We start from the raw sequence: 25,531 nt of genomic DNA on the forward strand, positions 1-25,531 counted from the left end.
CTCAGAGGGTTAAAGCCTCTGCCTTCGGCTCTGGTCATGATCTCAGGGTCCTGGGATCAAGCCCCACATCAGGCTCTCTGCTCAGCGGGGAGCCTGCTTCCCCCCTCTCTCTGCCTACCTCTGCCTACTTGTGATCTCTCTGTCAAATAAATAAATAAAATATTTTAAAAAATAAATAAATAACCATTTCTCCAATCTCTGACAAACTGCTTTTGTATTTATTTAGAAACTTTCTCTAAAGTGGGAAGAGGCTTAAGAAAGGCAAAATGATAAGTGAACCTTAACTTCAAGGACATCTTTTACTCCCTTCCCCAGGCTGAGGATCTTATCACTTTCTTTTCATTAGCATTTCCTTCCATTTTGCTCTGCATTATTCATAACACAGCCCACATTTTCCCATCCCCAACACCTGGAGGGTCGAAACAAATCTCACTTCCGTGGGGGAGGTTTCCTCCTAGTTCTTTAGAAGAAATAAACAGGTGTTATTTTTCTCCAAGGCTGATTCCTAATAAACCAATGACCTGCTTATTTTAACTGCCCCCAAATCACAAACCTACATGTCTTTAATATAAAGGGGTAATTGCGGCCACTAAAATAAGACAAGCAATCAGAACTGTTGAAGAATGCCTGGGATTCCCAGACCTGGTGAAACGCACCCATTTTAGCAACTTCTGACACCTGTGCATATTGATAAGGGGCAAAGGACAATGAACTGCTCTGAGGTTTAAACAATGACAAGGGTCTGACTTCAGGCTAGAAGTCTGTGCATCTTTTAAATCAAAGTGCCTTTCCCCTTTTCCACCCGCTCATTTGGTTCAGTTTGCAAAGAGAGAAAAAAGCAACAAAAATATGTTACTATGCACAGGTTTAACATGCAAAACCACGTACAGGTGCTAACTCAGTTGACCTTATGTATTATGAGAAGGACACAGATGTTCCGCTTTGTTTATAAAGCTCCCCACCACTATTCACTAAGCTGCCTTGTTCTGCTCAGACTTTTCCTAAAAGTAATGAATGGGCCTAATTCTTATGAAAAAGAATACTCTCGGGGTGCCTGGGTGGCTCTGTTGGTTGGGCATCTGACCCTTGGTTTCCCTTCAGGTTGAGATCTCAGGGTCTCAGGGTCATGAGATGGAGCCCTGCATTGGGCTCCATGCTCAGCAGGGCGTCTGCCTCTCCCTGGGTTCCTCCCTCCACACCCATTTGCATACTCTCTCTCAAATAAATAAATGAAATCGTAAAAAAAAAAAAAAAAAGACTGTTCTCTTCAGAAGGTCAATGCCTGTCAATCTGTAGAGTCAGATGCATACATTCCTTGCTCCTTAGCCCATAATTGAGGCAGTTTGATTATTTCTCAAATAGCAATAAATACTACTCACATTTACACAGAGTTCTACCATCAGGCTCTTAAGATTTCAAAATTCAGTGACAAATGTTTTCAAAACTTACCGTGACATAGGAGTAACATTAAAAAAGAAAAATAACCATATCAAATCAGAACTTTTCTTAAAAACTATATTAATAAAGGGATGTTACAAAGTTATGCTAATTAGCAGGTATCTGTATCCATCCTTCCCTTTCCTTTTCAAGCTAATTCTTTCCATGTTTTCCTGGTCATCTTTCTTGTGGGTGTCTGGAAGTCAATATACTCTGTAATAGTGGCCTGACACCTCACAAAGTCCTCATATTTCTGCTGAATTCCAAAAAGCAGGTGATAATATTATAAAGGAGGTAGATCTGTACATAAACAGCCTTAATGCCTATCAGAGGGTGAAATACCTTAATAGAGATTTGCTTGGAAACAAAACATTCAGTTATTTAAAATCTAGTTAATCTAGTCAGCTTATTATGAAGCAAAGCATTAAATATATATATTTAAAAATGAACAAGTCACGTTCAAGACACATATCCTTACCCCATTAACCTGTGGGTATTGTGGGTATGTTGAGGGTAGGGACATGGGAAGGATTAGCTGTTACTAAAACCAATTGTATGTGACTACGGGTATGTCCAAAAAGATGGACGGTGGTTAGATCACATCCAGGGTTTCAGAGGGAGGAGAAACACAGAACAGTACATGATTTGTTTATACGCCATAAAACAGTACAAAATATGTGGCTAACATCCAGGTCTCAAGATGTTTTTGCATCATCTCTTATATTGCATGGATGTATTATCATTGCGTAAACAGAAAACAAATATTTTAGTATCAACTGTACTCTGGTCCTAATTCCAAACATTTATAAATGGGCAAAGTCACGAAATAACTTCAGTGATTTATTAGCTCCTTTATAAACTTGAAAATTGTAAGTTTAGAAACCATTCTTTTGGGTACAAAACTAAATCTTTGCCAAACCAGAAAAACAGGTACCAAATTTGTTTTTAAATTCTCCCAGATAATGGTAATTTCATATCCTGTCAGCACTGTACTCTCCCGGCTCACAGTCCTTGTAGGTGGAGATGCTCTCATTGCATACTTCCATTTTGCTGTGATAATGGCACCTTTCTTCAGATTATTGGAGGAGGTTAGAAAAAAATTACACCACCCCTCAGGATTTCTCCTCTCTACATAATTTGTAAGGAGGCACCACAGTGAGCAGAATGAGATCTGGATTAAATCTGGGTCCAACTCCAGCATGTACCAGCTTTTGGGATCACAGGCAAGTCCTTTCACCACACATGTTCTTCCCACTCAAAAAGTGTGTCTCTTCAGCATAGCGAGAGGATTTCATTTTTTTTTTTTTGATGGCTTAAGTACATTTTACAGATTTTCTTTACTGCTGGAGGTATTCCATTGGACAGACTTGCAGGCATTTCAAAGGAATGCACATATGAATACAGAATAAATACATGCAAACAATGAGAAAACAGTATTAACATTAGCTGTGTGTCCTACCTTACTACTACACAAATTCTTTCTCTCAGAAGGAAGACTAGAAAACTAGAGATCATATTATTTACACACATTCTTCCTTCCAAGAGTTTTCTGTATTCTTTCAGAAAATTTTAAAATTTTCTATAGCAAATGATTTTATCAGAAAAAGAAAAAAAACCAAAACAAATAGTAACTGTTATTTTCTCAAAGGATATATGTTTGGGACATGTACTGACCTGGTTACTTCAGAAAATACCTGCTAACCTTGAAAAGAATTAAACTACAGTTGATGACATTGGCACATCACCAAGATTACTAACCAATAAAGCTCCACCTGCCATCTTGCCCTCATTATGGTCTTCCTTCAGTCAACTGACCAGCCATAGTCAACTTCTCAAGAAAAATCATACTCCAGGTGTACAGAATATTTGTCTTGCTATTTAGGAACTCTTCAGTGCCAATTCTGAAATACTGATATCAGTTTTGGTGAAAAAAAATTCAGTATTTTCCTATAGCTGAATAACTTCACAAATAAATGCATTTATTTTTCTGTCCTAGGGGTGCCTGGGTGGCTCAGTGGGTTAAAGCCTCTGCCTTCGGCTCAGGTCATGATCCCAGGGTCCTGGGATCGAGCCCCACGTCCAGCTCTCTACTCCGCAGGGAGCCTGCTTCCTCCTCTCTCTCTGCCTGCCTCTCTGCCTAGTTGTGATTTCTCTCTGTCAAATAAATAAAATATTAAAAAAAAAAAAGTTGAATATTTTTCTGTCCTAAGGAGGCACAGAAACTGTGCCAAACTTGGAAAATAGAAGTCATGCAGATACATTCCTCAGGCATGAATGCTCTCCCTCACAAAAACTTTTTTAGGCAGGCCTTTTGCTGTCATGGTTTTTCATCAGCTTTTGTGACTCCAGAGCAGGGCATGGACAGGAGGAGGGAAGCACTGTGCCACATAAATTATGATATATAACAATATAAAAGTTACACCTTTAAAGCAACCTTCAGAAATTAATTCCAGACGCTCCCACACAATCTGCATGATTTGCGTTTCTTGCTTCTGGCACGCATTAGGAGAAGCTTAGTTATGGACCTTCCACAGCTCTGCTCTACAGTACGCTGTAAGAGTGCACTAACCCTGCCACAGCAAGTCTGCAGTGAGATTCTGATGACTTAATGTAAACAGTCTGGATACTCCATAGAAGTTCATCAAAACATGTCTTCTAAACTTCTGTCTCCAGGACCCCACTCATTGCCCACAGGTTTCTGAGGGAGCTGGAGTGAGGGCCAGGTGCCCATAAAACTCTCCAGAACTACAGACTCCACATGAGTGACACACAGGTCAGAAACTGTTGTTTTCCCCCTCCAGTCATCTCCAGAAAAAACACATCACCAACACACCACTGCTTCCTTTGCAGAAAGAATACAGCCTTTCTCTGCCATAGCTGTATGGAAATGAGCAGCTAATACTGACTTAGATGAAAACTCAAAATACTTACTCACAGACAGATCAGACTTAGTCAAGGCATAAAATTAGCATTAGCAACTCACATACATGGAGGCAAAAAGCACTCTGTTTGGAAAGCAGGGCTGGTCTTCCCAGAGAGTGATTTGATAAAGGCTAAGTCTGGGCTATAGTGAGGCAGATGGCTGTTAACAATGTACAGATTAGCAGTGCCCTGCCTGGCACTCACATGTCCAAGGCACCCGAATTCTTTTCAAACCCCTCCTTTCATTTTTGAAGCGTAACAAATGAGTGGGAACACTGTGAACAGTAATCTTTGTTCAGGTAAAGGCTCGGAGAACAACTAGGGAGAATTTATTGCCGGGACAACAAACCATGCGTCCCTACCTGCTGGGATCTCAGAATGGCGGCATCGATCTCCTCCACCTTTTGAGTGATGGTGTCGCTCACTAATCGGTAGCGCTCATTGTCCTCGGCCACCATTTTTTCAAGTCCTTCCCTCGCCCTCCATGGTACCAGCTCCAGTAAAGCACTGCTCACTTCATTAAGGGAGTCCAACAAGGCTTTGCTGTTCTTCGCTTCCTTTTTCAGTTCCTGAAAACATACAAATCTGGGGGTAATGCTCAACAGTGAACAGGCTCTTCCTTTCCCTGTCATTGGCCCTAAAGTCCTTTGCCGGCCAATAGTGCCAGGCCAGTTGAGTTTCAGTTAAGTTCTAGAAACCTTTGTTATTTAAAGCTATTCTGTAAAAAGGAAAGTGTTTCCTGAGGAGTTCCAAAGAACAATTCACTGGTCAACACGGCAAAGATTTTATCTTTGAACTTTAATATAAATGTCTAAAATTTGGGAAACAAAACCAAGCAAGATGGCGTATATTATTCTTTTCCTTCTGGTAACTTCTCAGTAATCAGATACCAGAAAAGTAAAATAAAGAGGAAAGTCCAAGCCAGAACTGAAGTGATCCTCAAGATGAGAACATACTGGCTTTACATCATCCCAGCTGAATCATGACAGGCTCTGTGAGCCTGACCTCTCCAACTCCCTTTCACCCCACATGATCACACTTCCTTTATCTACTTCAGGGTTGATAAAAACAGAGGGTCTCTCTGAAGAGAAGAACCATTACCATGACAGAATACCACCTCTGCAGTATAAGGAGAAAAGCTACCTCATGTTATGCATCTATCTTAGAAAAATATGGTTACTCTAAGCAATTACGTGTATCTCTTGAAACAATCATTTTCCTTCTTTTTTTTCTTCCTCTCTGTTTTCATCACTCTGTCTCTTGTGTAATAAACTATACTCCCAACCATAAGAACTTGAAACAAATTACGATGCACGGTGATCATCTCCAGGTTCCTGAAAGTTCTAAACCATTGATTTGCTGCCAATTTCTCTTGGGTCCTCACCCATGGAGGCATCCTCCAGTCTGTTAGGAATGACCCGAGACTATCTCCCCAAAAGAGAACCCACAGATCAAAACACATAGATCAGAGCATACTTTCTGCCTCACTTGTGCTTGGATTGCTGCATCTCCCGTCAGGACCTGCGTCTCATAGCAAAGTAATTCCACCTCCACTCTGTCCAGCCAGGCGCAGAGCTCCTCACGTGTGGAGTGCAGCCGCCTCGCGAGCTGCAGGGCCTGTTCCAGAGTCTTGGCTACATCCGTGCTCAATTTCGTAATGTCTTTGTACCTCACTTTAATGGCTTCCAATTTATCTTGAATTATTAAAACTTCATCACCTAAAATTTCAAAGGCATGTTAGATCTCCAGAAAGAAAAGGTAGAGGGAGGGTTTCTTCAGATATTATTGTACACTGATGAGATTTTTCTAGGGAGGGGAAAAAAAATGGTGGGACATTTTCCCAAAGATGATCCGGCCCAACAGAAACCTTTTGCCAGGTTTTAATCTTTTTTTTCCCAGGACTTTTGGCAAATCTCAACAGCTCTGAAAACACAACTATAAAGTTGGAAAGGGCTACAGCGCCTCAGTTACATGAAGGAATCATCTTTGCATCTAACTACATGGCATTTTCAGTTTTCAACCAGAGGGGCTAAACACTGCTTGGGCTCAAACACTGGCTCTGTGGCTTGTTACCTACCATGTGTAAGAACCTCTCTGTTCCCTTGGTTATGTATCATTACATAGGAGTAAAAACCAAATCCACCTCATAAGGTCATGATAAAAACTCAATGAGTTTATTTGCAAAGTGTTTAGAACGGTGCCTGGCCTATGTGTACATATGCATGCACATGTGTGTGTATGTGGGACATGTGTGTGGTGTGTGCATGTTTATACATGTTAAAAATAATAAACTCATCTGCACTGTTTCAGGAGGTCCTCACTCGACTCTACTTCATGTTCAGATAGAGAAACTGTGTCCTGGACTTCAGACTCCTAGTCCAAGATCCTAGATACTAGAATACTGGTCTAGATACTAGATACTAGACTAATCTAGATAGATTCTAGATACTATATGGAATCCTCCAACTCATAGTGAGTGATACTTGCCCATACCACAATACAGATGCTCAGCGACATGGGTACAGTGGAACTTTCCTATGGCCAAAGGAATGACCAACACAAGTCAGTCTGTATCTGTTTTGCTTTGTTTTTTTTTAGTGGGTTTAAGGATGAGAAACAAAGCCTGGGGGTAGCCACGGTGTGTGTGTGTGTGTGTGTATCACGGAACAAAAACTAGCTTAACACTGGAAAAATGTGTCTACCACCTATGCACTCACGTAGTACAAACCGCCTCCCGCAAGTGGAAAACCCATGTAACTCTGCTGTGGGCTTCCCAGACCGTCCCCTATGCCACAGTGCTTTGTGTGAGTAATACACACAACTTCCATTAAGAACGCAAATGAGATCATGAGAAAAAAAGCGAGATCATATTCCAAAACCCCCTTGGGTTTCAGCCTTCAAAAGAATTCTGCAGAATGATGTCTTGGAGTGGCCCCCAAATTACAAAATATTGTTTTCCCCCTCTCCCTAAAATCTTTAGAAAGCAATACAAAAATGCTAACTGCGTGATGAGATGATTTGAAAGATTCTCACCTGTTGTTTGTTTTAGTAGTTCTAAGCCATTTAGTAATGCCTGATCTACATCCTGCTTTCTGAGTAGGATGTCCTCTTGCAGAACCTAAAACACAGGTACCATTTTTATTGGGGGGGGGGGTTAAATAACAATTAGCTTTGGTTAATCTTAGAGAACTCTGTGTTTCATAGAGATTTAACTATACGCCTCCCATTTCCAACTAGTCATTCCTGTTCCCCGGTCTCCCCCTCCTCTCTAAACCATCCTGGCCCAGGTCTCATGTTCAGCTACCCTAATTCACACACTCTCTGTTTCAGAAAATGGCTACTATGAAAATTCTGGACTACTAGTTAATTATGGGTCTTTGTATACAACCCTAAAACAACAAAAGAAAAGTGAAAAATCTGGCTAGTGGATAAATTCAATCTTTTCTGAAAGTGACTTCATCAGAAGTAATCTGTATACACTGGCAAAGTCTTTTTGGGGTATAGCAATTCACCTAAATCATAAGAACATAAAATAACACAGAAATAAGGAAGACTGAGAAAACAATGACAACTGAAATGAAAAAAAGAACATAAATAAAAATACCCGAAGTTCAGACTGCTGCTTCCAAAGCCCCTCAGTGCTGTAATCCTGGACTGAGAGCTTGCTGAGTTTGTCATGCACTTCGTTCAGCCAAGTCATCAGCTCAACTTCATCTTCCCCAAAAATCTTAGCATTACATAAGGCCTGCTGGAGGAGCTCAGACCTGCTGTGACTCTTCTCTTGAATCTCAATGTACCACACTTGAGAGGAGTCTAATTTATTTTGCACCATATCTTTATCCTCCCTGGAGCTCAAAACTTTTAAGGACTGGCCAATGCTAACAGCCTGGTGTAAATGTTTATTGTGATGGATGATGTCATCTTCTAAGGCCTAAAATAAAGTTTAAAAAAAAAGAGAGAGAAACAAAAAGGATGGGCAAATAAAAATGAAAACATAAATAGAACGAAAGAATGACACCTGAAATGGGCTGCTTGCGATCATGCGTAACACAACAGTATATAACTCAAATTTATGACATAAAACCACGAAGGAGATGGAAAACAGAATCTTACTAATGTGCAATGGGTATCTTACTTTGTGCTGTGCAATTTGTTCCTCAAGTTTTGACGCTTGGGTTCCTATGGGCTCACAATTCGCCAGCCTCTTTTCTATGGTTGTAAGCCACTCATTCAATGGTTCTAGGGTTTCATGAAATTGCTGTGCTACCACCGAGATACCTTCCAACTGACGATTCCTACACAAGTGCCAAGATAAAGGTCACTTAGGGATGAAGAATGTGCGAAATATTCAACAAAAGCCTTTACTCATGCTCTTGCATTCACAAGATTTTTTGTGGAAAACATCTAAGGTTAAAGTTAAGATCTCTCACATTTAAAGGACATGATAAAATAGTTCTCCTACTAAAAAAAATTAAAAGTGAACCACAGACCAATCCCAAGTACCTAAATCTTAAGAAACTCTGAAGAAATTTGGTTACAATACTTACAATAATAATAGCTGGATAATAAGAGCAAATGTTTTAATAACAACAGCAGCAATAATAACGACAATAAAAATAACAATTTACTGAATACATAGTCTGCACCAAACCCTGTTCTACGTGTTTTATATATTAATTAACTTCGATCAGAGTACTAGTTACTGAGATTGCCTTAATCAACTGGTCAAAATTGGATTCACATGTTGAAGACCACCTATAGCTACCCCTCGCCCCCCATGCAATGAATAGGGATTCCTACTAGAGTAGCGTGTCAGGTGTATTCTCCACCCCCCACCCCAAGTACAGCATCAGGTATATTTCCCAAAAGCAACAGTTAATATTTATGGATTAAAATACCATGAAAGAAGAGAAATATTCTTCAGACTTTGACTTATTTGAAATACACTTTTATATCATTTGAAATGCTTCTAGAAAACATATTGTTTCCTCAGTGTAAAAAGTACCATGGAAGTGAAAACCCACTTGCCCCGTCCTCAGTTTTCACCTAGGGCCAGTGACTGTGCTGGTCTCTATACTGAGAACCCGATTCAGTATCAAATCCTGGGACCAAGGGTTATTGTCATAACTTTTTATCCTGTTTGATTCTCAGGGAATCACGTGATTTAAGAAATTCGCTTCCTATGGAGACCAAAGGAATTCTAGAAAATTGGCATATGCTACTGAACACAATTTCTGTATCATTTTATCATAAACCACATCTTCCTATATGTCTTAAAACATTCAGATGAAATATTTGATCTTTAAAAAATGAATAAAATGACAAAACTATTTTTGACTTCTGAGTTATCACTAAATTCAAATATCCAATCATCTAGAATCAGTGAAAATAAATTATTTTGTGACTAAGTTCAGTTTACTGTGACTTAAATTGTGAGTGACTTTATTAAACTGTGTAGGAATCATAATATGACCAGTACCCTTCCACTTAATACCATTGTGAAGAAGGTTTAGGACAAGAAAGCTATGTGGTACCAAATCAGGGACCTAGACATTCACTAATTTATTTTTTTAAAAGTACTCAGAGTATCCCCATGGCAGCCAGGGCACAATGTCCTGGGCATTACACAGAAGAAATGATCTCCTGAAACATATTAAATGCCATGAAGCTTTTAGCCTTAGGAGCATCTTATTCCATGGTCCTACAACTATAATTAATTCTACCTCAATATTCAAGATGAGACAAATCCTTCTCTTCACCATTGTAGTTCCAAAGAAGGGAGCAATTTATGGTAACAATCACTCTGTTCAGGGGTTCATCTATTTTCAACCAGTTTATGTGGCCTCAGTGTGGCTACTACTCAGCACTGGTTGATGTGATGCCAACATGGACAATGAAAAATTACAACTAAAAAACAGGTTGACTGCGTGCCCAGCATACCATGCTCCAGACCTCTTAGCCTTCAAAATTGTCTCTGCATCCTTCCACCTACTTCGTATCTCAGCTAACCCTACTCCTTTAAAAACATAACTGTCATTTCTCTGCCCGTTCTTCCTATTATATGTCCCCACAACACCCTATGTTTTTGCTCTGAAACATTACATTTGTTATTACTTTCCACTGGCTATGAAACTCTATTTATTTTTTTCTTTTAGTCTACACTAGTAGACTGTTCCCCGAGGAGAGCTCACCTCTATAACCCAAGGCCTCGCTCTGTGCCTGACGCCCAGCAGGCAGGCAGTCACTAGGCCATAAATCTAAATAACTTACTCCTAAGGGAATTATTTCTCTTAAAATAAAGAGTTGAAATTATTTGGTGACTCTAAGACCTTACCATTAGAGGAATGAAGAGAGAGGCCCCACAGCCCTTGCTCCCTGTTCACGTACACGGTAAACACAGGAAAATGACGATTTTGAAGAAAAGCATTATCAACACGCAAACTATTAGTACGAAAGCCTTTGCTACTCTTCCAAAAGACTGGAAGTATTTAAGTTACCTCGTTTCAGCTTTATTAAGCAATGCCTCCCATCTACTATCCAAGAGACTCAGCTGTTTCAAAATCTTCACTTTATCTGCAGGCTCTGCTGTTGCAGCAATTTTTTCTCCTTCCCGTTTGATTACCTCCACTGTAGATTTGCGGTCATCCAACAATCTTTGGAGAAGCTTCAGACAGAACATTAAATGCCAAGAGCAAAAGGGGTGGGGTGGAGTAAAGGAATAATTGTAATTGTAATTTGTATGGAGTCACATAAAAAAGAGGTAGGATTTTAAAAATAACTCATTTTATTTGGTGATTCATTGCTATTGTGTCAGACACTGTGACTGGGGCTTTTCATAGCAGATAAAACTAATATTGATAAGGCCATTAAGCCCATTCATTATTAATTTTTTAATATAAAATAATAGGGTAGAAGATGCTGCTGAAGGGTAACTCTACAGCACTGAAAGCACAAAATCTCCATTATTGTAACGAAATGGGAATACCATACACCTTCAACAATCACTTGTTTTACTGAGACAAGATAATTATAAATCATCACTGTCTTCAACACCTTTCCCCATGTTAAACAAACCATTCTAGACAGGGAAACAAGCTAGTGAGGCTAAAACTGGAGACTCCTGCCTCTCTTTACTAGGTGGAACTAGCCCCTAAAATCCCTTCATGAGGCTAGAAACTAAAAAAGGGCCTCTAAATATCATTTCCAAAAGGAACAGAGGATGGAATAAGTCAGAAATCCCCAAAGCTAGCTAAATAAGACTAGCATTTCAGGATTTAGCAGCAGAATAAAATCCAATTTAATTCTAAGCAAACATTTCAAAAAGCCTGGGATGGAATGTTTGACAGAAGTAGCCAGAACTCAGGATTACCTTGCTCTAATATAATCAGAATGATTATTTCATGAGCAAGCGCTAAGCACTGGGACTGTGTTAATAAAAGTGAGGAAGGCACAGGTATAAGAAAAGCTAAATACTTCTTCACTGCTTCCTTAATCTGATCCTGACTGATAGTTAAGGATTAAATAAATGCACAGTTACCTCTAGGTAAGAAGCTAAAAGAGTATCCTCTCACTTTCACTTTGGGACCACCAAATCAGGCAGTAAGAAGAACACGTTTAAAAAAAGAAGGAGAGACATGCAAACTCTCTTGATACAGGGTACAGTCATTATAAAATTAAGGTACAACAGGTAGTTAGGCAGTAAATAGAAGTAATTAAATGGAATACTTCTGATAAGCTTTAATAGCAAAACCTCTAGCAATTAAGAAAGCAAAATCAACAAATATATTTTGTTGGCTAAACATAGTTCATTGACTTTGGGAGTGTAAGGTTTAATTAAATACTGAATGGTAGCAATTATATTATTGTATATAACACCATATTATACTTATTAAATATTAATAAGTATTTAACAATATTAAATATTAACATTATTACACATTATATCTTACATATATATTGTTTAAAAATCATGCAAATACAATGTGTTTCCTGTTATGTTTCTGTAATCCTTATCTCTAAATGTATTTCTAATAGGTCACTAGAATCTTCAAAGAATTTTTAGAGATAGTATTGAATGTCAAAAAATTAAACCTCTTTATCCATTCTCATCTTTTTAAAGTTCCACACAGGAAAAAAATCTTACCAACGTGCTGTGTGTTAGGCCCCTCCCATATGCAATTGCAAATAATGGCTAACAAATTGTCTGAAAATGCACTAAATGCTTCCTAACTGACCACCACCCTCAGGAGCACAATATTTTTTTTGCATGTTATCATCCCTTTAACAAGTGTGTCTTTCTTTCCAACTTGGTCTTGTACTAGTAGTGTCAAAAGACACAACCACATATTCCTTAGCATATACGAAACAAATATTTGCTTCCTTAGCACACAGGCTGAGTCACAAAAAACTGCCTGTACTTAATCTATAAATAAGGAATGAGAAATACCAGCTTCCAGTTATGGAGTGAACAAGTCATGGGGATGAAAGGTACAGCGTAGGGAATATAGTCAATAGTATTGTAACAGTGCCATAGGGAGACTGATGGGAGCTACACTTGTGGGGAATGTAGCATTACATGTAGACTTGTTGAATCATGCTATATTGTACATCTGAAACTAATGGAACTTTGTGTGTCTACTTAAAAAAAAAAAGCCTATTTCAAATAGATCGATCTAATATATAAGGGAATGGTATTTCTGCCAAAGTCACCTTCTCAGTGAGTGAGGTTTACCTTAACTACCCTATAGGAAACCGCACACACACAACCCCAACTCCACCCCAGCACTTTCTGCCTTCCCTCCTTGCTCTGGCATTTCCTAATTCTTATCTCCCATCCCTGCTTTATCACTTGCTAACTTATCACAATTTACTTACTTTTACTGTCTCTCCCTCTTCCTCCCTGCCCACTAAACCTTCAACTCAATGAGGAGCTTTCCTCTCCAGCACCTGAACAATGTCAGACCCATGCCAGATGTTCAGTTAATGCCTGCTGAATGACTGAAAACTAACGTTTAGAGCACCAATAACCAGTCAACTAGAACATTCCGTTAATACAAAGAGAGTCACGAAGAAATTTTTTACTCTCCTTACGATACGACATGTTGCATGACACAACAGTATCCCTGACTTACCTTCTGCTCTTGTATCTGGGCCTTCACCACCTTGAACTCCGCTGACGGGGGCTTCTGATTGGCCACCAGTTCCTCGGTGTCCAGCATCCAGCTGAGCAGGGACTCCAGGGCGTCCTGGAACCGCCCACAGTGCAGCAGGGCCTCCTGCAGCTGGGCTGCTCGCTGAGCCACCTGCAAAGTTGCCGTTGAATCAACTTGTTTCCATGAAAAATGAAATTGTCCCACCAGCCACCACTTTTCATGCTCATTTTCCCATCTGGTCACAGATTTTCTTTTTCTTGTCACTTAAAATCTGCCCAAAGCCTTGACAGTGGGCAGGACTGTGATGGAAAGGAGTCAAAGTCTAGCAAGTCAAGTCAAGAAGAAAAGGTTTCTATTCCAAACAATAATGTAAAAGATGAAATCTTTGAGATTTTGGAGATACCAAACATAGTTATGATTAGCCATGAATAATTTGAGTACTTTAAGGTTACTAAAACAATGCCTAATTCATTTTTATCAGTATACTTCTGATTCATTTTTTAATTTCCTACTTTTAGCTTTAGACAAAGCTAAAAAAAAAATTGATAGTAGAGAGAAACAGATTTCCATTTTGCTAAGCAAAATACCTGTAAAGTATCTGATTAAATTCTGCCAACTCCAAGTCCTAGAGCCTTTTTTTGACAAACCAGGGCCTTTGTATTCTAGTAAATGGAGTCTCTGTGTCCTACAGAGAGATATCCTATTGCCCTTCTCACAGATCTTTTCCTTCAGGACTGAAAAAGTAGTTGGCAAGATATTTCAAGTACCATGGAATACATTTACACCTGACACTACATTCCAATTGTGTTTGAAGGGCACTACAATACGAGTTAGGCTTTAAAGGACGATAAATGTACTTCTGAGATCAGGCAACAAGTGCTTAAGATTTCAGAGCAGAGAAAACAGCAAGAACAAAAACCACCAGCACCAGACAAGCACGGCCATCCCACAGCAATGTTCTGGTCATTTACATCATGTGAAGGGCTGCCATTGTGTCTCAGCATTATCGCCTTAAGGTATCAGTGCATTATTTTCCAGGGTTTTCCCTCATGGATATTTAGAAAGAGGTGGGATCTACATCTCGTAAGTAAAATACTATTTAGAGTTAAGAGTCTACAGCGAGGGTGGCAAACCCTTTAGTCCAAAGCTGACAGAGAGACAGAGCTGCTTTTACCTGCACAGTGTGACCTATTATACAGTGGGAAGTTAGTTGCCAACATCTGAAAATTAGGTTTCGTGAAAAAAGGAGAGATTTCCAGGTTTCTTTGAAAGAAAGTAGACCATATGACAACAGCAAACCTAGGTCCGTACATGGAATGATTTCCTAGAGGCTAAGAACCGACTGTACCTTTGAAGGTGTGTGTGCTCCCTCAACACGAGCTCATGGATCACGGGCCCCTTGCCATCACACGGGCACGACAGGATCTCTGTCGAAGTCGAGAATGGCCGGAGGAGGCCCAATTTCACCCAGCTGGCTTCTTTCATCTATGCTGCCCACGGACCACCTGTGAGCATCTGAGTTTGGGCCATCCAGTTTACAGCAATATAAAAAGGCGGGCATGTGTAGGGAAGCTTAGCTACTAAAAATATGATTGGTTGTCACAACAAATGCTAGAGAATAATAGTCAACAGAAACCACAACGAAAAAGATGAAGAAATTACCTTCTTATTGAGAGTCTTCCAGCGGGCATTGACATCGTCCAGATCATGCTCCAAACCCTGTGTGCTGGTGCTTTTGGCTGCACTCTGAATAAGGCCTTGACCTAACCAGTTTACGTCTTGCTGTTTAACCTGCAAAGGTTCAATCTCTTCTTTTTGGAATACCTGTGGTCAGAAGAGCAATCACTTATACAAATTATCTAACAACCACCAAATACATCATTTGCTCAATTATCAGCTTTCCAGTATTAAAGGTAAAAATTGTTTTTGTCACTCCTCCTACGTCACAGCTACCTTATGAGTTATGGTAAGAAACTAAACTAAGTACAAATTCATAATATTATCAAAACCACTCAGAAATTTTAAAGAATGATATTCTAAGTACCTTTAATCAGATTACCTCTAAAACCAAGAAAAGAGTTTATCCATCCTCTCTCTATTGCTTCATTAGCATAACACTAGATAGTTTCTATCATTTTAGTTTAGGTCTTGTAGAAAAAAGTATGGAAAATGCAAAGAAGGGAAATGATAAGATGGGCCCCAAAAGAGCCTTACTGGGCTTTATGAGCTCCTCCAGGGATACCCGCTGCTAGCTGGCAACTGTTGAAGTTTGAGACTCAAATTGGAAGCGAAGGTAAAGAACAAGGTGCTGAGGGGAGCCAAGAGGCCCATCTATAGCTTGCCAGCGGGGCCAAAATACGGAGCTAGGGAAAGAGAAGGGATGTTGGCAGGCACGGTAATAGAATGGGTCCCTTCCCACCCAGCCCCCTCCACACCTGTCAAGGTGCTGACGACCTTGCAAGAGCACGGAGCCCTCACCCCACGGATGTGCTCACACATGTTTCCGGCACAGCAAGTCTGGTTACTCTCTGGTCACTGCATGCAACGCCAGCCATTTGACAGAACTCTCCCCCCAACTCTCAGGCCCATCCAATTTATGGTCCCCGAATGCCTATAACTGGCAAAAAAAAATCTCATGTGCTAGAGTAAAATGCCAGTTCCACAAAAGCAGAAATTTCTGTTTTCCTTAAGTGGTTCTATGTCCTGGAGCTACCACAGTACCTAGCATGTAATATGTACCCCATAATCATCTGCTGATGAGTATTGGTCCAGAAAAATTATATTTACATCTTGGCGTGGATGACATTAACCTCGCAAAGGGATTATACTGATAATACATCAACTCTTTTATAGAGATACAAATGTTTTAAATATAGGGCCTAAGGGATGCCATAACAAAAATTAATGTAACCAAGGAAGGAAGGTTTCGCCAGATATTCAGACAAGACGAGGTTTGGGGTTTGAGTCATTATACTACAGGGCACTATATATCAATAGTCCAAGTAAATGAACAATTAACAGACTATATGAAAACATTAAAAAGGAAAATAAATTAGGACTTAAAAATTACAGACATCTTATGAAAAGTAATTTTTAAAGATGTAGAGGCTACAAGAGAAACTCTTCAAACTCTGGTCTGGGACAACAAGGTACTCAAGATAGTTCTGTGTTACTGCATGAATGAGTAAATTTAGAAATAGCAAACAAATAAATGATCATTTCCCTTAAAAGTCTCCTCTCAGCTAAAAGCCCAAGTTTCTTCTTCTACATAAAATCCTTACAGATAATTTCCACACTGGCTCATTGCTTCTATATAACAGTACAAAATATAAACAGTCAATTACATATAACCAAAGAAATAAGAACTCAAATCACTGAGGAAAAAAATAAGCTTTCATAATTTTTTAAAAGGTTATTAAGTTACCTAATAAGTCAATACAAAGTTGCAGCAAGGTGGTGAAAACAGAAGTTGTTACTACCATTCTACTTCTTTTCCTTAAGATTTCTAGGAACTAACTGCTATGGATATGTTTTACTACTTACAGAAAAGAAGGGGGACTGGTAAGAAAACTGATCCTTCATAATTCCAGGAATGTGCCAGGGAAAAATTCTACTCTCCCTTCTCAGATAACATTCAGGACAAAAAAATTTAATATAATGTTCTAGTAAATTGCCTTCACCTCTGATCTTGGTTTTAAAGAAATTAATTTTAGGGTTGCACATCAGAGTAGGTCTGGGTGAGTCTGGTAATTTTCTAAAGTGCTACCAAAAAAAAAAAAAATATATGGGCTATGGGCTAAAAAAGAAAACCATATATTCCTAAGAGCTTAATTACTTTCTGCAAATAAAGTGCAAAACGCTTTACATAAAAAAGTTCTTTTAAAGCTTTTAACCTAGTATGCCATTTAACATGTGCCCAAGGAAAGGGTAACGCTGATGGGAGCAATTATTTTGTAGGCTGGGAAGAGGACCTTTCCTGATACTGTTTAAATTCCTTATCTCTCAGTGGCAACAAATACTCAGGAAGAGAGACTTTCCCCTAATCTAACCCATAAGCACACAGACGCAAAGTTTAAAATAAAATAAAATTACCTCTGAGGCAAAGTTTACCAGAAGAGCTTAGTAAAAATACCAAAATAGCTGAACTTCAATCTGAGTGGGAAGAAAATAATCACAGGCTTGACAAACAACCCCTACTTAGGACAAGGCTGCACCCTTTACTTTCTTACCTCATTCACCACTCACAACAACTTAGGAGCTTCTAATGACTGCAAAACAGAGCACAACTTCTCTACTTCCACATTCAGAGCAACTGAGAGAAGATTTTCAGCACGTTTAAAATGTCCTAATTTCAGCAGACTACTTCACACACAATAAAATACTGTGTGTTTGTACCTTCGTGACGAGGCCTGTTCAACCTTAATAAATCCAAAATAACTCCCCTTAAATGGCAGTGTCTTAAACCACAATTTGTGGAAAGCCTAAGAATGTTAACATAAACTCCCAGGGGAAACATTCTAAATGCAGGGAACAGGTACTATGTCCACAATCAACAGGACTCTAACCAGCTGGGAAAAATTATTCTTTTAAAAAAAAGGTCCTAATTAATTTGTTATAATGATAGATTTATCCCTACCTGGCATCTTGGAGGGTACTGGGCACACCCCCAAAATAAAAGACTGGATTTGAGCCTTACTAGAAACACTAGTGACCACTTTAAAACAGACCCACAAACTAGGGGTTGGTATTGCAGAATTTCACATTCCCATTAATTACCTGAACTGCCTGAAAGCCATTACAGAGTGGGTCCAATAGTCCTGCCTGGGCCCTTGCTTTTCGGGGAGCTGCTTGCTTTCTTACTGGTATGAACTTTGGGGAACACTTCCTGTGGACCATCTCCGTCTCCTGGGCAGAAAGGGGTGCCTCCACTTCCTCTTTAGATGCTATGTTGGATTCTTCCGGGTCGTATGGTGTCAACAGTGTCACATTGTTTACTAAACTTGTGCCCCCACAACCTGTATCATTTCCCTCCAGATCTGTGAGAGAGAGATGTAAAACCTCAGAAGACTCTTCCACCAGTTCCCTACTTCGTGCTGTGATTGGAGATCCTCCTGGTCCGTATGTTTTCCCTTCCTCTCCAGGGTTAGAAATACACTGGCTTTCTCCATCTCTTGGCGTCATTAAGGGATCACACTTAACAGTGCCCTCTTTCAAATCATTCTGCAGGCAGCAATTTTCACCACGGATTTCCCTTTGACCACTTACACATTTTGTTTCCTCTAGTGGAGAAACATCATGTAAAATCATTCTGAAATTTTCATCAGGGTGGGCACTTCTACATGAAAGCAATGGGATTTTCTGTTCACTAATGGAATAAACAGAAAAGAATGGTCTGTATTGCTCTGCTATATGAATATCTTCAGCAGAAGACAAGCTTCTAATTCGTGACTGGTCTTCAGTTAAAATGCCCTGTTTTTCTTCCCTCTCTGCTGGAGGGCTACATAACCCAGAGTCATCCTCCTCCGACGTTAGAGAATTAGTACCCCACCTGCACTTGCTGTCCTTGGTAACGACATCTGACATATCAGTAGGTTCAACAAAAGAGCTTTCACTTTTGTTTGCACAATCCATAAAATTGGCCGGGACAAACATACGCCAGGACCTTCTATGTTCTTTCTTTTCTGCATGGGATTTGGCTTTGGGTAATCCTGTGGTTCGAATGATATCACTATTTAGTTTGAGCGCATCAAAGATCATCTTTTCATCTAGTTTGTTAGCTTCACGCCCTCTCAGCTCAAATACACTGGAAGAAGCAAGGGCACCGTTAGAGCATAAAGAACTAACATCCAGTGTTCTGTGACTGTAGGGTAAAGTCCGATCTGTAAAATGCCTGGAAGACAGGCTACCCTTTGAACCAGAGTCTATCTGTTCATTTAGTCTGACAGTGTCATAGATTGACCGCTGTGGGACGTAACAGTCTTCGATATTTAGGTCCTCTTCTTCTTCACCTTTCCCTACACATGGGGGATTCTGACGTAAACAGTCTGGTCTGCTGAGTGGCTTCCCCATTTTGTAGATAGTTAAAACAAATATTGCAGCTCTTGACACAGAAAATAAGAAAGAAGGTAAAGCATCTTTCAAAAAAGCGTACTTCTGACCAGAGCTATAAAGTGTCCTCAGCATAAAGACATATGCTCAAATAATAACAGGTTGTGATCTATGAGGTGTTAAGGTCATTATCATCAGTGCATCGCTCTAAATGCAACTATCCTTTTACCTGGTTCTTTTTGAAATGAGTCTAAAAAATAAAGTGCATCAAGAACACAGAACAGAAATCTTCCTCCCCCTTCCCCAGTTCCCCAAGTTCCCTAACACACACTCCAAAACACGGAAAAAACAAACAAAACAAAACAAACACACACTTAACACAACAGTGGCTCAATCAAAACATTCCATTATCAGTCCGTTTCCCTTTTTAGTCTAATTTTGCATCTGAGATTTCCAGGTTAAAATTTCCAAATAAGCAAGCATTTTTAACAGGCTGAATGTTAATATCCGCAGAACTCTGTTTAACTGTAATCCACTTAAGGATGGCTTGCAAAACTTCATCTCCTTTATAAATAAACCATGCTTCAGAAACTTAAAAGACAAACACAGGGGCCATGTATTTTTCAGATCAAGGCACAAAACAAATCTTCAGAGAAAAATAAGTTGTCTAATGCTGTTATGAAAGTTAAAATCTTCTTTTACTTTTTTTGGGTGTAGCTATAAATAATCTTGATTCAAAAGGCAGTTTTTCTTCCCATATTAAGCTTCTTCAAGGCTACCCAAAGGAAAAAAAAAAAAAAAAGACTTTTGGACAGCCAAGCCAGGACAATCCAACAACCGTTTAAAGTAAACAGTTAGAAAGCACGGTGTACTATAAACTCCCCTTTAAAAAAAAAAAAAAAAAAAAAGCCATTTCCAAAGAGTCTTATCTGATCTTCCTTAAGGCTTATTCCACCTGAGGAAACTACAGCAGAGAAGAGCTCCGGGTTTCCTCTAAGGCACAAGCAGCGCAATTCACATTCAGCTGAAAACCGAGACTACTCTAGCCTTTGAAACTGACCCACGGTGGCCGCGGTTTGGCTTTCATTTTAGCTACAGCTGAAGAAAGGCAGAGGTGGCCGGTGGGGGAGGCAGACAGACAAGGAACTCCAGCAGGGGCGTCCTGCGCTGTCCCCAGCTCCTCCGGGCAGTGCGGTCCCCGGCAGGCATCCTCCCCAGCCAGAGTGCCGCCAGCAACGCCCTCTCCCTTCCGGCAGCAGCGGCTCGTCCCTGGAACGAGCCGCGCTCCCGGTCGGCAGCTCCAGCACTTCGCTGCTACGCCCTCCCGCGACTTAACTTCGCAGTCATCTTTTTCTTTTGACTCCTGGCCTCCTCTCGGGAGCCGGCGAGCTGTTTCAGGGGGAGGTACCTAGAGGCCGGGAGGCTGCAGTGCAACAGCTTAGTGGTGACATCAGCGTCCATCAGACTCGCTCCTGGCACTGGGGAGAGGGGCAGCTCGGGCTCAGAGATCCCCGAAATCCCACCAACTACGTGGTTCAACTTGGGGAGGGATTCGAAGGGCTTGCAGAGGTAGAGCCTGACTCCAGGGACTTCCTGAAGAAAGCCTTTGGTGAACGCCCGTAGCCGTGCTCATTTGAATATGAAATGAGGGGAGAAAGGGCTGTGCGGTCCCTACCCTCCAGATGAAACCACACCCTCAAACCACACCTCAGGCGGCGCTGTTGCAGACTCTGTTTCAGTTAGCATTTGCCATGCAAAGTGCGGATCACTTTGAGTCCGGTGGTGAATCATTGCTTTTTAAAGCCCAGGTTCAAGTCTGACTGTTCTCCAGAGTAAATTATTCCTGTGGGCACAGCCCTGAGCGCTGCTGACAGGAATATCGGTAGTTACTAATAACCATACAGGCCCATGCAAAGATCAAGGGCAGCCAGTGACTCTGGATATTTAATAAACAAAAATCACATCCGCAGATGGTTATCGATGGAACACTCTTTAAAAACACTGAAAATAAATTCAGCAAGACAAACCTTAACCTTTGGGGGAAAAATTAATAATTTTGTTTAAATAAATAAAATCTATCCATTTTTTATTTTATGAAATAAGCAACACTATCATAGTAGCAGACAGACCCACAAATTAAGGCGGATTGTTTTTTTCTCAATCTCAAAAAAATAATCATTTGAACGTAAATAAAACTGTGTTCACCCGAAGAAGGCAGTTATGGTAAAAAAAAATAATTATAATTATAATAATAACCTTATATACATTCTCTGGTAATTTTATAGAAAAGATGCAGCTGGGAACTTCTGTACTTTTAATGAGAAAACATTATTCCAAAATTATTTTTATAAACTTAAGAACTGAACCTTAAAAAAAAACCTTATCTCTAACCAGAACTCTATAGGTAATAACACCCATTCAACAATTATTTGATGCAATTCAGTATGCGGCCACCATTAAGTTGGAAAAAGAAAAATATATACATATACAGCCATCTATAAAGAACAATGTGTATAAAAGTACCTATTAGTATCACAGTATCAATGCCCGTTTTTCATAGTCAAGTAGTGAAATATTTCAATAAGCCCTTGATCCTCTGGTGCTTGAGCAGAGGTTGTTCTGGGTACTAATAGTAAGAAAAAGAAAAAAGTGCACACAATTACCATGTTTGATTAGTAGACTGGGCACTAGACTGAGAATTATGAGACCAAGGGTTTTACTCCCAACTGCCCCTATTCTGATATGTTTAAGACTGAAAAGTACTTATTCATGGCAATATTAATATTCAAATTTCCATGAATATGGATGAGTACTTTTCCCTAAACATCCTGAGATTCTCATAGAACTTTTCATAAGAATGGCCCTTATTCTCCTTAGAATCTTACTCTGAATCATTATCACAATATTCTTTGGGCTTTATGCAAACCTAAGAAGAGCAATGTGTAACTTTCCCATTTGAGGTGGATAGGGTATTTTTAAAATTAAATTTTTAAACTACATATATAATTCACTTATAAATTCAAGCATTTATAAAAAAAAGTACTATCTACCAAACACCACACTAAGCACTGGCAAAACACTGGTGCAAAGAGATTCAGTACTATTGTCCTTATACAACTTTGAGTACAGACAGAGAATATAGGTGAGAAAATGGGCACAATATACAGTTTGGAACTAAGGAGTGTTAAGGAAAAATGCCCTCTGATGATTATGTTTAAGTGTATGCCATTTATTTAATAACTGAATTCCTATTTTATTAAACTAATTTCAAAAAGTCTACAAATGATAATCCTAATAATTCTGATTCAAGTTAAAATCTGAGCTATTGATATTATATTAGTATTTATGATAATTATAGTGTGTGTATATATGTATGTATATATACATGATGCATGTATGTATATATCTTTGTTACTTAAAATCACATTCCAGGGGTGCCTGTATGGCTTAGTCGGTTAAGCATGCAACTCTTAATTTCAGTTCAGGTCACAGTCTCAGAGTTGTGACTTTGACGTCCAGTGTCTGGCTCCATGCTGAATGTGGAGCCTAAGATTCTCTCTCTCCCTCTCCCTCTGCCCCTCCCCACACTCAAAAAAAAAAAAAAAAATCACACTCCAAAGGTGTATCTGGATAACTAAAGAACTCATACATTTTTATAGCAAAGCTAGACTGGTTTATCTTTCCTTCCCAAATTTTATTTATATAGCAACTTTAAATGTTATAGTCTCTAATGTTAATAAAATTAAGATATATTATATAATATATAATAAAGATATGTTAAACTGTTAAATATTAATCATTATATCTAGACCTCTCACATTTTCATAATACACAATGAAAAAAATGAGCAACGTTCTTCTGAAAAATAATCAACCCTATTATTTCATACATACAGAAATCATAATGTTAAATGTTCCCAAAATGTGAATTTGCTTACTTGATGATGCCTACTAGGTATTCATGAGCTAAAGTATCTTCTAAAGTCAGATGATTTTGGAAAAGTACACAAATTCTAACTGCATAATAGCAAACTAGTACCAGTTTCTCATTTTCTATTTCTAAGGTGAAATTAAGTCATTGAAAAATAAAGTTCTTCAAAAGTCTTACCACCAAGTGCAACAATCCATTTCATAGAAAAGCCAAAGGCTAATTTTACCAACTAAAACATGCGGTTTTTAGGGCTGAAGGATTGGTAATATTGAGAAAGTCAATGTGCAGCAAGCAGAGAATGTGTATTATCCACAAAAACTGACAAGAGTATTTTCCTGGCCCAACAGCTTGCTACTGAAATCTGGATCAGAAGCCAAACAAGAGATATATGGTTTGTTGGGGGAGGGGAGAATATGGTTTGCTATGACATAAAAATAAGCCTTTGGAGCAACAATTTCTGTTTTTCTCTAAAACATAAACACTACTAGATAATGAAAACTGAAAGAATCCCATGTTTTTAGTTTCAAAAATAATAAACATCTTCACATAAATAACTAAAGGATTTTCAAGGATACTTATCAGATGAATATGCAATAGCTATTTATTTTAATAGAAATAGTTTATATTCAAAAAAATAGGATATGATAACCCACCACAAAAGCAAACAACTTCAAAAACACTTACCAGACTTACTGTCTGATCTTGATGGGAATTTATCTTGATGTGAATGCTAGGTTAATAGTTTTATTTTTATTTTTTATTTTTTTAGGTTAATAGTTTTAATAGGCACTTGTTATTTTTCCTGTAGGTAACTACCATATTATTTTTCCTCTGTCTTCAATATGGTTTTCAGATGACAGTGGATAAAAATTACTCTGTGTAACAGAAAGTGATTCTATATATAACACTGCTAATTGAAATACAGGCATATATGCATATATAACTTCTGAAAGTTAAAGTTTTTTTAAAAACTTCTAAAAGTTAAAAAAGTTTTTGCAAGTTAAGCAAAAACCCATGTCTCAATGTTCAACTTCCCTCAGAAAACAAAAACCAAACAAAACCTGCAAATACTTCTCATACTAAGACACTACTAAAAGAAACATAGTCGTCTTGAAATTAAGGCAGTTAATAAGGGAGCAACAGGATATGTGAACACAGACATTTTCTCAGGGTATCCTGGTTCCTGGACAGCTCCAAAAGCTTTTCATTTAACTTTATAACCACAGCATTGACCTCCCTGAGACATTACTTAATGAATGATTACCTAGACAACCACTTAAAAAACATTTACAGGTCAAATTTTCTTAACAAGAGACCAATGTATAATTCCATAACTACAAACCAAATTCTCTCACACACACACACAGACACACCCACACTTTAAGCAACTTTCCACATTAATAAATTATGTAGACCACTTTTCTCTAAAGGAGGCCTATATGATAATGACAGTAGATGGGATAATCTGGCACTGGGGGAGGGGGGAAAATCCCTTTAAAATGGTGATATAGTTTTATCCCATTAACAACAAAACCAAAAATAAAACATAAAAGAGAGAGAGAGAGAGAAGAAGAAAAAATCCCTCCCTCTTCCCCTCACACCCGGCACATAAAATCTCTGGCTAGAACTGCCCTCTGAACAACCTACTTTCTCAATCGTAAAGCAATAGAAGAGAGAACCATGCAGCATAAAGAGTGACAGTGTTACTTAGCAAAAGCAGAAAGAGAACGCACGTTGCCAAGTTCCCTTCAGAGGACCCTTCTAGGGTAATAGATCCTTGTGTTTGACGTAGGAGAGAGGGCACCCATGTTCTGCTGGTTTTTGAGTGAGAATTACGAGGTATTACTGACACCACACAGCAGATCAGTGTCAGCTCTCTGTAGCTTGGTGTCCTGGTCTCTGCTTGGGTGGGACTTCTCTCTTGCCCAGCATGTATGATATTCTTTCTTCCTAAAATCTTAAGTGCTACACTGATGCTAGCTGATTAAATGATGTGACCTTCCCATAAGGCCCATGCATCAAGTTGTGGTTTCTATAGTGAA

At 39.1% G+C, this 25,531-nt stretch overlaps 1 protein-coding gene across 22 annotated transcripts in view; it reads right to left on the reverse strand.

The window, feature by feature from the left end:
• Positions 1-25,531, reverse strand: part of DST (dystonin) — a 480,329-nt gene that overhangs the window by 65,057 nt on the left and 389,741 nt on the right. For 18 of the 22 annotated variants that reach the window (XM_046005408.1, XM_046005389.1, XM_046005387.1 and 15 more), the window contains 8 exons: positions 15,174-15,335; positions 13,491-13,661; positions 10,857-11,023; positions 8,495-8,654; positions 7,964-8,290; positions 7,393-7,477; positions 5,836-6,077; positions 4,722-4,928 (listed from right to left, as the gene is read on the reverse strand). In XM_046005408.1, coding sequence (XP_045861364.1) covers positions 4,722-4,928; positions 5,836-6,077; positions 7,393-7,477; positions 7,964-8,290; positions 8,495-8,654; positions 10,857-11,023; positions 13,491-13,661; positions 15,174-15,335 — 1,521 coding nt within the window. The remainder of the gene's footprint in view (positions 1-4,721; positions 4,929-5,835; positions 6,078-7,392; positions 7,478-7,963; positions 8,291-8,494; positions 8,655-10,856; positions 11,024-13,490; positions 13,662-15,173; positions 15,336-25,531) is intronic. The other 4 variants (XM_046005409.1, XM_046005395.1, XM_046005402.1 and 1 more) reach the window with 1 other exon arrangement.

The sequence above is a fragment of the Meles meles genome, chromosome 5, assembly GCF_922984935.1.
Source record: "Meles meles chromosome 5, mMelMel3.1 paternal haplotype, whole genome shotgun sequence".
Taxonomy (NCBI): Eukaryota; Metazoa; Chordata; class Mammalia; order Carnivora; family Mustelidae; genus Meles; species Meles meles.